The sequence below is a fragment of the Lepidochelys kempii genome, chromosome 4, assembly GCF_965140265.1.
Source record: "Lepidochelys kempii isolate rLepKem1 chromosome 4, rLepKem1.hap2, whole genome shotgun sequence".
Lineage (NCBI taxonomy): Eukaryota > Metazoa > Chordata > Testudines > Cheloniidae > Lepidochelys > Lepidochelys kempii.
Window position 1 is genome coordinate 86,799,454 of NC_133259.1, and position 13,263 is coordinate 86,812,716.

A 13,263-nucleotide genomic window follows, 5' to 3' on the forward strand; every position below is an offset into this window, starting at 1 on the left:
CTTTTCCCTTTTATTGTCAGTGGTCTAGTGAGGACTTCATAGAATCATAGAATATCAGGGTTGGAAGGGACCCCTGAAGGTCATCTAGTCCAACCCCCTGCTCAAAGCAGGACCAATTCCCAGTTAAATCATCCCAGCCAGGGCTTTGTCAAGCCTGACCTTAAAAACCTCTAAGGAAGGAGATTCTACCACCTCCCTAGGTAACGCATTCCAGTGTTTCACCACCCTCTTAGTGAAAAAGTTTTTCCTAATATCCAATCTAAACCTCCCCCACTGCAACTTGAGACCATTACTCCTCGTTCTGTCATCTGCTACCATTGAGAACAGTCTAGAGCCATCCTCTTTGGAACCCCCTTTCAGGTAGTTGAAAGCAGCTATCAAATCCCCCCTCATTCTTCTCTTCTGCAGGCTAAACAATCCCAGCTCCCTCAGCATCTCCTCGTAAGTCATGTGTTCTAGACCCCTAATCATTTTTGTTGCCCTTCGCTGGACTCTCTCCAATTTATCCACATCCTTCTTGTAGTGTGGGGCCCAAAACTGGACACAGTACTCCAGATGAGGCCTCACCAATGTCGAATAGAGGGGAACGATCACGTCCCTCGATCTGCTCGCTATGCCCCTACTTATACATCCCAAAATGCCATTGGCCTTCTTGGCAACAAGGGCACACTGCTGACTCATATCCAGCTTCTCGTCCACTGTCATCCCTAGGTCCTTTTCCGCAGAACTGCTGCCTAGCCATTCGGTCCCTAGTCTGTAGCGGTGCATTGGATTCTTCCATCCTAAGTGCAGGACCCTGCACTTATCCTTACTGAACCTCATCAGATTTCTTTTGGCCCAATCCTCCAATTTGTCTAGGTCCTTCTGTATCCTATCCCTCCCCTCCAGCGTATCTACCACTCCTCCCAGTTTAGTATCATCCGCAAATTTGCTGAGAGTGCAATCCACACCATCCTCCAGATCATTTATGAAGATATTGAACAAAACCGGCCCCAGGACCGACCCTTGGGGCACTCCACTTGATACCGGCTGCCAACTAGACATGGAGCCATTGATCACTACCCGTTGAGCCCGACAATCTAGCCAGCTTTCTACCCACCTTATAGTGCATTCATCCAGCCCATACTTCCTTAACTTGCTGACAAGAATACTGTGGGAGACCGTGTCAAAAGCTTTGCTAAAGTCAAGAAACAATACATCCACTGCTTTCCCTTCATCCACAGAACCAGTAATCTCATCATAAAAGGCAATTAGATTAGTCAGGCATGACCTTCCCTTGGTGAATCCATGCTGGCTGTTCCTGATCACTTTCCTCTCACGCAAGTGCTTCAGGATTGATTCTTTGAGGACCTACTCCATGATTTTTCCAGGGACTGAGGTGAGGCTGACTGTCCTGTAGTTCCCTGGATCCTCCTCCTTCCCTTTTTTAAAGATTGGCACTACATTAGCCTTTTTCCAGTCATCCAGGACTTCCCCGGTTCGCCACGAGTTTTCAAAGATAATGGCCAATGGCTCTGCAATCACAGCCGCCAATTCCTTCAGCACTCTCGGATGCAACTCGTCCGGCCCCATGGACTTGTGCACGTCCAGCTTTTCTAAATAGTCCCTAACCACCTCTATCTCCACAGAGGGCTGGCCATCTCTTCCCCATTTTGTGATGCCCAGCGCAGCAGTCTGGGAGCTGACCTTGTTAGTGAAAACAGAGGCAAAAAAAGCATTGAGTACATTAGCTTTTTCCACATCCTCTGTCACTAGGTTGCCTCCCTCATTCAGTAAGGGTCCCACACTTTCCTTGGCTTTCTTCTTGTTGCCAACATACCTGAAGAAACCCTTCTTGTTACTCTTGACTTCTTTATGGCATAGCATGAATCTGTTTTTATTACACAGAGTCCACTATTCCATCTTAAAAAGGAGAGAGAAAGCGCTTACAGGCACATGGTTGTTGATTTAGTAACAATGATAGAAAATTTGTAGAGAGAATGGGTAACAAAATTAAAATATAAGGAGTACTTGTGGCACCTTAGAGACTAACCAATTTATTTGAGCATGAGCTTTCGTGAGCTACAGCTCACTCTAATACAAAGGCAATAAATAAAAAAAATAGATATCAATATATTCTCAAAAAGAGCCTAATCTTCTGAATGGCTAACAATATCGGTTTGGTATTGCTATATACTGAAATACATAGTTAGACATTTAAATGGCTGATATATGTGTTTTATCCTTATGTCTCAGAGTAAAGAATAATACCAGTTTTATGGAACTTTTGTCTGAGAGTCAGTATCTGTCCTCTTAGCCTTCTTATTACATTCCTAATTATTCCCACTTTGCAAACAGCCTTTTTTGCTTTAATGGGATGTTTATTAAATGTTGCCAAATTTCTTCAGTATATTTTAAAGAAAGGCTTAAAGTGGAAAAAATATTGTCAAATTTTGCATCTTTGTTTTGAAATTATTTGTTATCTGAGATGGGAAAACTAATTTGGATAAAAGAAGAATTTCACTGAACATTCCCTCAAATCTCAAAGAGAACCTTTTGTGTAAGCATCTGATCCTTTTAGATGATTGAACAACCACCATCTCTTGCCTTCAACAACAGGTTCTTTTCTAGAGCCAGCCAATCAGTCTGCCTGTTTCTCCATCCTTGATCACCTCTTAATTGGAGAGGAACATTACACTCCTAGAGTCAGAATAATAGAATATCAGGGTTTGAAGGGACCTCAGGAGGTCATCTAGTCTAATCCACTGCTCAAAGCAGGACCGATCCCCAATTAAATCATCCCAGCCAGGGCTTTGTCAAGCCTGACCTTAAAAACTTCTAAGGAAGGAGATTCCACTACCTCCCTAGGTAACACATTCCAGTGTTTCACCAACCTCCGAGTGAAACAGTTTTTCCTAATATCCTATCTAAACCTTCCCCACTGCAACTTGAGACCATTACTCCTCGTTCGGTCATCTGCTACCACTGAGAACAGTCTACACCCATCCTCTTTGGAACCCCCTTTCAGATAGTTGAAAGCAGCTATCAAATCCCCCCTCATTCTTCTCTTCCGTAGACTAAACAATTGCAGTTCCCTCAGCCTCTCCTCATACGTCATGTGTTCCAGTCCCCAAATCATTTTTGTTACCCTCTGCTGGACATATTCCAATTTTTCCACATCCTTCTTGTAGTGAGGGGCCCAAAACTGGACACAGTACTCCAGATGAGGCCTCACCAATGTCAAATAGAGGGGAATGATCACGTTCCTCCATCTGCTGGCAGTGCCCCTACTTATACATCCCAAAATGCCATTGGCCTTCTTGGCAACAACGGCACACAGTTGACTCATATCCAGCTTCTCGTCCACTGTAACACCTAGGTCCTTTTCTGCAGAACTGCTGCCGAGCCATTCGGTCCCTAGTCTGAAGCAGTGCGTGGGATTCTTCCTTCCTAAGTGCAGGACTCTGCACTTGTCCTTGTTGAACCTCATCAGATTTCTTTTGGCCCAATCCTCTAATTTGTCTAGGGCCCTCTGTATCCTATCCCTACCCTCCAGCGTATCTACCACTCCTCCCAGTTTAGTGTCATCTGCAAACTTGCTGAGGGTGCAATCCACACCATCCTCCAGATCATTAAGGAAGATATTGAACAAAACCGGCCCGAGGACCAACCCTTGGGGCACTCCACTTGTTACTGGCTGCCAACTAGACATGGAGCCATTGATCAGTACCCTTTGAGCCCAACAATCTAGCCAGCTTTCTATCTACCTTATCGTCCATTCATCCATCCCATACTACTTTAACTTACTGGCAAGTATACTGTGGGAGACCGTATCAAAAGCTTTGCTAAAGTCAAGGAACAACACATCCACTGCTTTCCCCTCATCCACAGAGCCAGTTATCTAATCATAGAAGGCAATTAGATTAGTCAGGCATGACTTGCCCTTGGTGAATCTATGCTGACTGTTCCTAATCACTTTCCTCTCCTCTGAGTGCTTCAGAATTGATTCCTTGAGGACCTGCTCCATGATTTTTCCAGGGACTGAGGTGAGGCTGACTGGCCTGTAGTTCCCAGGATCCTCCTCCTTCCCTTTTTTAAAGATGGGCACTACATTAGCCTTTTTTCCAGTCATCTGGGACTTCCCCCAATTGCCATGAGTTTTCAAAGATAATGGCCAATGGCTCTGCAATCACATCCGCCAACTCCTTTAGCACTCTCGGATGCAGCGCATCCGGCCCCATGGACTTGTGCTCGTCCAGCTTTTCTGGATAGTCCCAAACCACTTCTTTCTTCACAGAGGGCTGGCCATCTCTTTCCCATTTTGTGATGCCCAGTGCAGTAGTCTGGGAGTTGACTTTGTTCGTGAAGACAGAGGCAAAAAAAGCATTGAGTACATTAGCTTTTTCCACATCCTCTGTCACTAGGTTGCCTCCCTCATTCAGTAAGGGGCCCACACTTTCCTTGACTTTTCTTGTTGCAAACATACCTGAAGAAACCCTTCTTGTTACTCTTAACATCTCTTGCTAGCTGCAACTCCAGGTGTGATTTGGCCTTCCTGATTTCACTCCTGCATGCCCGAGGAATATTTTTATACTCTTCCCTGGTCATTTGTCCAATCTTCCACTTCTTGTAAGCTTCTTTTTTGTGTTCAAGATCAGCAAGGATTTCACTGTTAAGCCAAGCTGGTCGCCTGCCATATTTACTATTCTTTCTACACATCGGGATGGTTTGTCCCTGTAACCTCAATAAGGATTCTTTAAAATACAGCCAGCTCTCCTGGACTCCTTTCCCCCTCATGTTATTCTCCCAGGGGTTCCTGCCCATCAGTTCCCTAAGGCTGTCAAAATCTGCTTTTCTGAAGTACAGGGTCTGTATTCTGCTGCTCTCCTTTCTTCCCTGTGTCAGGATCCTGAACTTGACCATCTCATGGTCACTGCCTCCCAGGTTCCTCTCCACTTTTACTTCCCCTACTAATTCTTCCTGGTTTGTGAGCAGCAGGTCAAGAAGATCTCTGCCCCTAGTTGGTTCCTCCAACACTTGCACCAGGAAATTGTCCCCTACACTTTCCAAAAACTTCTTGGATTGTCTGTGCACCGCTGTATTGCACTCCCAGCAGCTATCAGGGTGATTGAAGTCTCCCATGAGAACCAGGGCCTGCGATCTAGTAACTCCCATTAGTTGCCGGAAGAAAGCCTCATCCACCTCATCCCCCCCGATCCGGTGGTCTATAGCAGACTCCCACCATGACATCACCCTTGTTGCTCACACTTCTAAACTTAATCCAGAGACACTCAGGTTTTTCTGCAGTTTCATACCGGAGCTCTAAGCAGTCATATTGCTCTCTTACATACAGTGCAACTCCCCCTTTTCTGCCCTTCCTGTCCTTCCTGAACAGTTTATATCCATTCATGACAGTACTCCAGTCATGTGAGTTATCCCAACAAGTCTCTGTTATTCCAATCACATCATAATTCCTTGTCTGTGCCAGGACTTCCAGTTCTCCCTGCTTGTTTCCCAGGCTTCTTGCATTTGTGTATAGGCACTTGAGATAACTTGCTGTTTGTCCTGCTTTCTTAGTATGAGGCAGGAGCCCTCCCCTTTCGCGTTCTCCTGCTCATGCTTCCTCCCAGTATCCCACATCCCCACTTACCTCAGGGCTTTAAACTAGGTTCACTGGGGGAAGGGGACCAAAGTCCTCCTCACTAGGTTAGCCAGCCTGCTTCCAAAGATGCTCTTCCCTCTCTTCATTAGGTGGAGCCCATCTCTGCCTAGCACTGCTCCTTCTTGGAACAACATCCCATGGTCAACGAATCCAAAGCCTTCTCTCCGACACCACCTGCGTAGCCATTCGTTGACTTCCACGATTCGATGGTCTCTACCCAGGCCTTTTCCTTCTACGGGGAGGATGGACAAAAACACCACTTGTGCCTCAAACTCCTTTATCCTTCTTCCCAAAGCCACATAGTCTGCAGTGATCCGCTCAAAGTCATTCTTGGCAGTATCATTGTTGCCCACGCAGAGAAGCAGGAAGGGGTAGCAATCCGAGGGCTTGATGAGTCTCGGCAGTCTCTCCGTCACATCGTGAATCCTAGCTCCTGGCAAGCAGCAGACTTCTTGGTTTTCCCTGTCATGTGAGCAGAGTCATACAATGTAACGCCAGAAGGTACCGCTGGATCATCAAATCTGACTTTCTGCATATCAGAGGCCACCAACACCGCCAAGCGCCCACACACTAAACCCGGCAATGGAAATGAGACCAAAGTAAATGAGACCCATAGGAAACTACACTATGATGTGCCACAGTCACAGAATAGGAAGGACCAAGGTTCACCAGTACTTGAGGCTTCTGCATTGACAGGGAAATGATTAAATGAGAGGTACCCAGATAATCCTGGCAAGAGATCCACACAAACATGCTGCAGAGGAACATCAAAAACCCCAGAGGTTTTACTCATCTAATCTGGGGGGAAATTCCTTCCCAGTCCCACATATGGCAATCGGTTAGACCTGAGCATGTGCCCAAGAAACAACCAGCCTAGTCTTGCATAGGTCTGTTCTTCAGGGATCAAGCTGAGTGACTTAAACGTGAAGGGCACTCCAAATAAAGCACCCACTGCCAAAGTGTGGGTCAGGCTGCCTGTGTATAGTTCATATCCACAATCTAGACTGATAGAAGAAGACAGTAGATTAAGTACAGGAAAGATGAACCTATTTGGGAACAGATCAGTGTATTATTTAAGCTTGTTAGTTAAAAGAACTAGTCAAAAAATGGGGGGAGAGAGATTGCTGTCAGAAACTTTCAGCTTTTTGTTGAAAAATAAAATTTTTGGTTGAAAACCAAAGAGATTTTGTTTCTCAGTTTTTCAATGAAAAGTCAAAATGATTCCATGAAACTAGATTCTTTTTGTGAAAAATTTCATTTAATCAAACCCTATTTTTCATAAAAACCCAGTTTTGACTGAAAATGGTAAAATAGCCTTATTTGTTAAGCTTTGTACGAGCATCTGAAATTATAGATGCTTATATAAATTGAGTATTCAGAAATATTCACTTATTCTGTATGCCTCTGTTTTGGGTGTTCAGCAACACACACCAGGATGTCTCCTGTTAGGCACCCAAAAATGAGGCTTTCGGAATTAGTGGCCATTTCAGAAATGTTGTCATCAGTAAATTAGTGAGCCAGTGTCTCTTGGCAAGGGAATGTAAGACATGAAAAGGGTAAAGAGATTCAAAATAGTTGGTATCTTCAGAAGAATAAGAGAGCTATGCATTTTCAAAACCTTTGAAGACCAGGTACATGATATCTCAAGCTAGACACACAAAAACCAAGGCACACAATATTACTGGACACTTCTGAAAGTTTGACCATACATTTTTGTTGTTCATACTTATGTTCTTTATCTTTTTAAAAATTTTGACCTTTAACATGATTTCTCTAAAAGTGTTGAGATGGGTACACTGATGGGCACACCAATGCTGGAAAGTTTGGACTTCTATTATTTAAGTTAACTTTATTCTATGGATACATAGATGATTGCAGTTTCTAGTACTCCTAATACAGATTTTGACTTAAGCAATAACATTTTCTTTAATGCAAAAAATGAATGTTGAATCTGAAGAAACCTTATTGATAATGAAATGCAGAAGCATAAACAAATGAATCAACCAAGTATTTTGTCCTAGTATGTCGATTGATGGTTATAGAATTGAATGTGTTTTTGTTTTCCAGTATAATTGTACTGTATTTTATTTGTGTGTTTATTTTAGGCACAGAAGGGGCAGTGTTTGGGCACTCTGTGGAGACACCCCATATCAGAGCAGAACCTTCCCAAGACCTCAAGTAGGTGTTCGTTAAGAGTTATTTAAAATTTATTTTTTCCCAACACCAATTAAGAAATGGATTTTTATTTTTTATTTATAAAGTAATCTATATCATTTAGGCCATTAATGTATGTATATATATATATATATATTCTATTGGCCTGTTCCTGGTATATCAAAACAGCCACAGACTTCACCTACAACAGAAGGTATCACAGTCAGAGAGAAAAATATCCTGTATCACAAATGATATGCACACCCCTTTACTTTTTATAATGTAACTTTCTCCAGTGCCAGACCAATCTAAATCATAGAGTTTGGGGTTCGTACACACACTATACCTTTTGGAACAGGCTTTAAAAAAAAAAAAGTCCCGTTCAATACAGTGCTGTCTCGCAGCATGAAGCCCAGATCCTGTTTGTTTGAGCTATTGCAGGAGATAAAAGCCAAAATGTCAACAGAAAGTAAACAGCCTCAGGCTTATCCTTCAAACAATACTTCTACGGGATTTTTAAAGGTGTTTTTGCTTTCTTCAGGAATTCATTTTTAAGTAAGCCAGTCCACCTCTCCAAATGTATTCAAAGTCATTCTGAGATGGTTGCATGTGTATATGGATGTGTATGCATGAGTAAATTGTAAAAGGACAAAATCCAAAGTTTACTAGAGTCTAAAAGACCAAGAAAAAGATTATTTAGAATGACTTGCCAATGTAGGCCTTTTCATAAAGTTTATATGTGATTTCAGTGGTAGGTATTAATAATTTACACTAAATGATGGAGAGATGAAATTTAATTGTGAAACAATCAATCATAGTAGAATCTAAGAATTTTTTGTGATCTTTCCTCGCTTTACTTACATCAAAGTTGACTGCAACTCTTCCATGGTTTCTGCACATTATAAACCCTTCTTGCTATCCTGCCTAGCAACATTTACAGTGCCAGCTGTTCACTGGCTTCCAGAAGGAGGTTAGATGAAGCCCCCTCCATGCATTTAAAAAAAACATCAACCTAATATTGACTTCAGTGTGGCTTTGCATAGCCGTACAGCATGCAGGATTGGGGCCTTTATTTTTTTTCCCCCTCTCTCTCAGAAAATGGAAGTGTCTGACCAAAACTGAGCATTTAAACAGAACATTTTAAACTTAATGCAAGGCTTTTTGGGGGGGGGGCTCCAGAGAGTGCAACACTCTTTCCCCCCCATCCCTCCCCTCTGCCAAAGGCTGTTGTCTGTTGTTAAAAGTAGTTGTTGTCTACAGTAACCAGGTGGCAGGATTGCTAAAAGCGAGGAGGGCAGCAGAGACAGAAGAGAAAACACAAGAAGCTGCTGTTGTTTCAAAAAGGCATAACCAGCAGCAACAGTCTCGTGTGAGGGAGAAGTGGTACTTTTGCCACCCTAAAGAATATGGAGGATAGAAGCAGACGTACTTTGCCAACATGCAGTATCCTGGATGTGATCTTAAGGGTTCATTTGAGTAGGGCTGTATCTCCCTGTTGCCTGTGTGCATGCAAATTGCATTATCATTTATTTGCCATCACAACCCATTGCAAACTTGCATCTAAATTTCAGTCTACTATCAACCCTAGTTCTCTTTTGGCATTTATCTTGTCCGTGCTTCTCCTTCCCACTGACTATCTGCCAAACCAACCATTCCCTCAAATCATTTGTTATTACACATGCTGCAATTAATGGGAATTCCTCAACATTCTTCAGCTTGCCTTTCCCTCTTCTTCTGACATCAGATTGATTTAGAGACAACTCAAAGAAGGACGATTCAGCACCAATCATCATCAAATAAGACATTTATGAAACTGAAATAACTCCTACTGTGCACATAAGAATTCTAGTCAACAGCATTAACTTATGATTAAATTATTTTATTCTTCATTTATTGAATATGTATTATGCTCTGCTAGCTACCCCTAAATGTTCACTGCTATGTATTCATTAGGGTTCAGGGTTATTGCATTTGAAACCTCTGAAGTCATCGAAACAAAGTCAAGTTATCAACCTCTGGAATTAGGATTTTATGAAAGATGACAATATAAGTCTTATATAAGACAATATAAGTTAGTCTAACACAGAAGATACTGGACAATTTATTAAATAATGACCTTGTATATGTAGCAAAATCCACCACTGAAACTAGAAGGTAAAATTATGACCATGTTTACTAGAGATGAGATTGAACTACAAAATTGGATGTGAACCCATATTTTGACACCCACTAAATTAAGGTAGGGTTTTTTGTTTGTTTGTTTGTTTGTTTTTTCCAAATCTGACATTTTGGCTCAGCTCATTACAGACAAAAGGACTGGTTGCAGAATTCAGCTCTGAAGCTTGGTTCATCCTCTGAACAATGTCATCCCCACCAAAATGTAAGGGTGTTCAGACTTTGGCCCATCTCTAATATTTGCTATTAAAACGCTCCTTTTAAAAATCATACAAAATGCAGCTTTAAAACAACTGCATATTTGTCCCCTCTTCTGTGTTGATTTTTCCTTACATTTTTTTCCAAATCTAACCAGCCAGCTTTTGCTAGCAAAATGTTTTCCTACAATCCTTTGTGAAAGCTGATAAACCCCTTTAGATCAAGTCCATTGCCTAAAATATAATTGAATCTGACTTTCATTAACTAAAACATGCAGAATAAAAGAATTGTGCTTTAGAATGAGCAAAATGAATTACATTTTAATAATTAAATCTCCAGATTTCCATTGATACCTTTTCTCACTAGAATGCTGTGAAGGAACTAAACTACCAAGATTATAGCCCCAAAGTACTGGCTTTAATGATAGTAATGCATTAAAACATGGTGCACTAATGGGTAATATCTATGCACAAAAGAGGCAGCCAATGGTTATATGCTGATAGCTATGCCCTGAATCACCTTCTTAATAAGGGGGTAAATTACTTTGTTGTTGTTTCCTACCTCTGGGGAGAACTAGAAGATCAAATTTAATAGCTTTTTTTTCTTCTATGTCAAGGCTAGTATACCATTGACTATTAGCTAATCCTGAAAGCTAGTGCTGGGCATAATGAGATGGAAATTGATCAAGCAGCAAGAAACAGATAAAGCCCGTAAGATTTCATTTTGACTCTGATCAGTATCGAAGATACACAAATCCCACAGAATGGTTTTATATTTTCCACAAAGCTACAAACACAGGACTTCTCTAAGAACCTTTTTCTAAAAGGTTGTAGTAGGTAGCATGCTAACATAGCAGTGTGTCCATTTTGTAAAAGCTTGAGGCCAGAGAAGGGGTCACACAGTTTTGTCATTGAAATGATGAAGGTTGAGAGAAGCTAGGCTGAGAAGCTATTTAAAGTTGGCAGGAGAGGCGTGATCTTCTGTTCATGCATCTTTTGTTCATTCTTTTCATCCAGGAAAAGCTAACAAACCAATCTTCAACACAAAAGAGAAGATGCTATAGCCTGAGACAGTCCAAGCCCCTGCTTTTTTAAAATTATTTTTTGTAGAACGTTAATGGCTATAAACTATTGCCAGTCTCTCAAGCTATGACCAGACGGATTTTAGTGACTTTCTCGTTCTCTGACTTTTTTTCACAAATTGGTTTTCTTCCCAAGTTGATCTCACCTTCAGATAATCAGTATTTAAACTGATATGTTCCTGTGTTGATACAAATCTGTTTTTCTAATCGTATCTCTAATTGGTGAGAATAACTTCTTCCTTATATTTATACTTACAGACGGGGGTGTGTGTGTATGTATGTGTGCACCATGACCATGTCCCCCTGTATGCTCCATTTTCCCTGGTTAGTATGACAAGCTCCTGTTACTTCTGACCTTTTTTTAAATTGACAAAGAGCTTCCATTATATGTCCCTGTTTTTATATGCTTACATTTTTTTCAGAAACATTCACCTCTTGGATTGATGTTTAGGACCCATAGCGTAAGCCCAGAGATGACTATTCTTTGAAAAATATGGCCCAACTCCTTTCTGCAAACATCAAGAGGATAATAAGGTGATAAGTAACAGCATGGATTTGTCAAAAACAAATCACGTCAAATCCACCTGATAGCTTTCTTTGACAGAGTAACAAGCCTTGTGGATGGGGGGAAAGTAGTAAACGTGGTATATCTTGACTTTAGTAAAGCTTTTGATACTGTCTCTCATGACCTTCTCATAAACAAACTAAGGAAATGCAACCTAGATGGAGCTCCTATAAGATGGGTGCAAAACTGATTGGAAAACTGTTCCAAAGAGTAGTTATCAGCGGTTCAAAATCATGCTAGAAGGGCATAATGAGTGGGGTCCTGCAGGGATCAGTTCTGGATACATTTCTGTTCAATATCTTCATCAATTATTTAGATAATGGCATAGAGAGTACACTTATAAAGTTTGCGGACAATAAAAAGTTGGGAGGGGTTGCAAGTGCTTTGGCGGATAGAATTAAAATTCAAAATGATCAGGACTGGAGAAGTGGTCTGAAGTAAATAGGATGACATTCAATAAGGACAAATGCAAAGTACTCCATTTAGGAAGGAACAATCAGTTGAATGCATACAAAATGGGAAATGACTGCCTAGAAGGAATACTATGGAAAGGGATCTGGGGGTCATAGTGGATCACAAGCTAAATATGAGTCAACAGTGTAACACTGTTGCAAAAAAAAAAAAAAAAACCAAACATCATTCTGGGATGTATTAGTAGGAGTAAGCAAGACACAAGAAGTAATTCTTCTCCTCTACTCCCTGCTGATTAGGCCTCAACTGGAGTATTGTGTCCAGTTGTGGGCACCACATTTTAGGAAAGAAGTGGACAAATTGGAGAAAGTCCAGAAAAGAGCAACAAAAATGATTAAAGGTTTAGAAAACATGACCAATCAGGGAAGGTTGAAAAAAATGGGTTTGTTTAGTCTGGAAAAGAGAAGACTGAGAGGGAACATGATAGCAGTTTTCAAGTACATAAAAGATTGTTACGAGGAGGAGGGAATTGTTCTTCTTAACCTCTGAGGATAGGACAAGAAGCAGTGGGCTTAAATTGCAGCAAGGGAGGTTTAGGTTGGACATTAGGAAAAGCTTCCTAACTGTCAGGATGGTTAAATACTGGAATAAATTGCCTAGGGAGGTTGTGGAATCTTCATTATTGGAGATTTTTTTAAGAGCAGGTTAGACAAACACCTGTCAGGAATGGTCTAGATAACACTTAGTCCTGCCATAGAATCATAGAATATCAGGGTTGGAAGGGACCCCAGAAGGTCATCTAGTCCAACCCTCTGCTCAAAGCAGGACCAATTCCCAGTTAAATCATCCCAGCCAGGGCTTTGTCAAGCCTGACCTTAAAAACCTCTAAGGAAGGAGATTCTACCACCTCCCTAGGTAACGCATTCCAGTGTTTCACCACCCTCTTAGTGAAAAAGTTTTTCCTAATGAGTGTAGGGAACTAGATTAGATGACCTGTCAAGGTCCCTTCCAGTCCTATAATTCTATAATAAGCCCATT

General features: G+C 41.5%; 1 protein-coding gene across 6 annotated transcripts in view; it reads left to right on the top strand.

Annotated features, from left to right (window-relative positions):
- Positions 1-13,263, top strand: part of SGCZ (sarcoglycan zeta) — an 838,252-nt gene that overhangs the window by 795,823 nt on the left and 29,166 nt on the right. For all 6 annotated transcript variants that reach the window (XR_012158659.1, XM_073341950.1, XM_073341949.1 and 3 more), the window contains one exon: positions 7,747-7,819. Coding sequence is in view for 5 of the 6 variants with exons in the window: in XM_073341950.1 (XP_073198051.1) it covers positions 7,747-7,819 (73 nt within the window). In the remaining variant the exon portion in view is untranslated. The remainder of the gene's footprint in view (positions 1-7,746; positions 7,820-13,263) is intronic.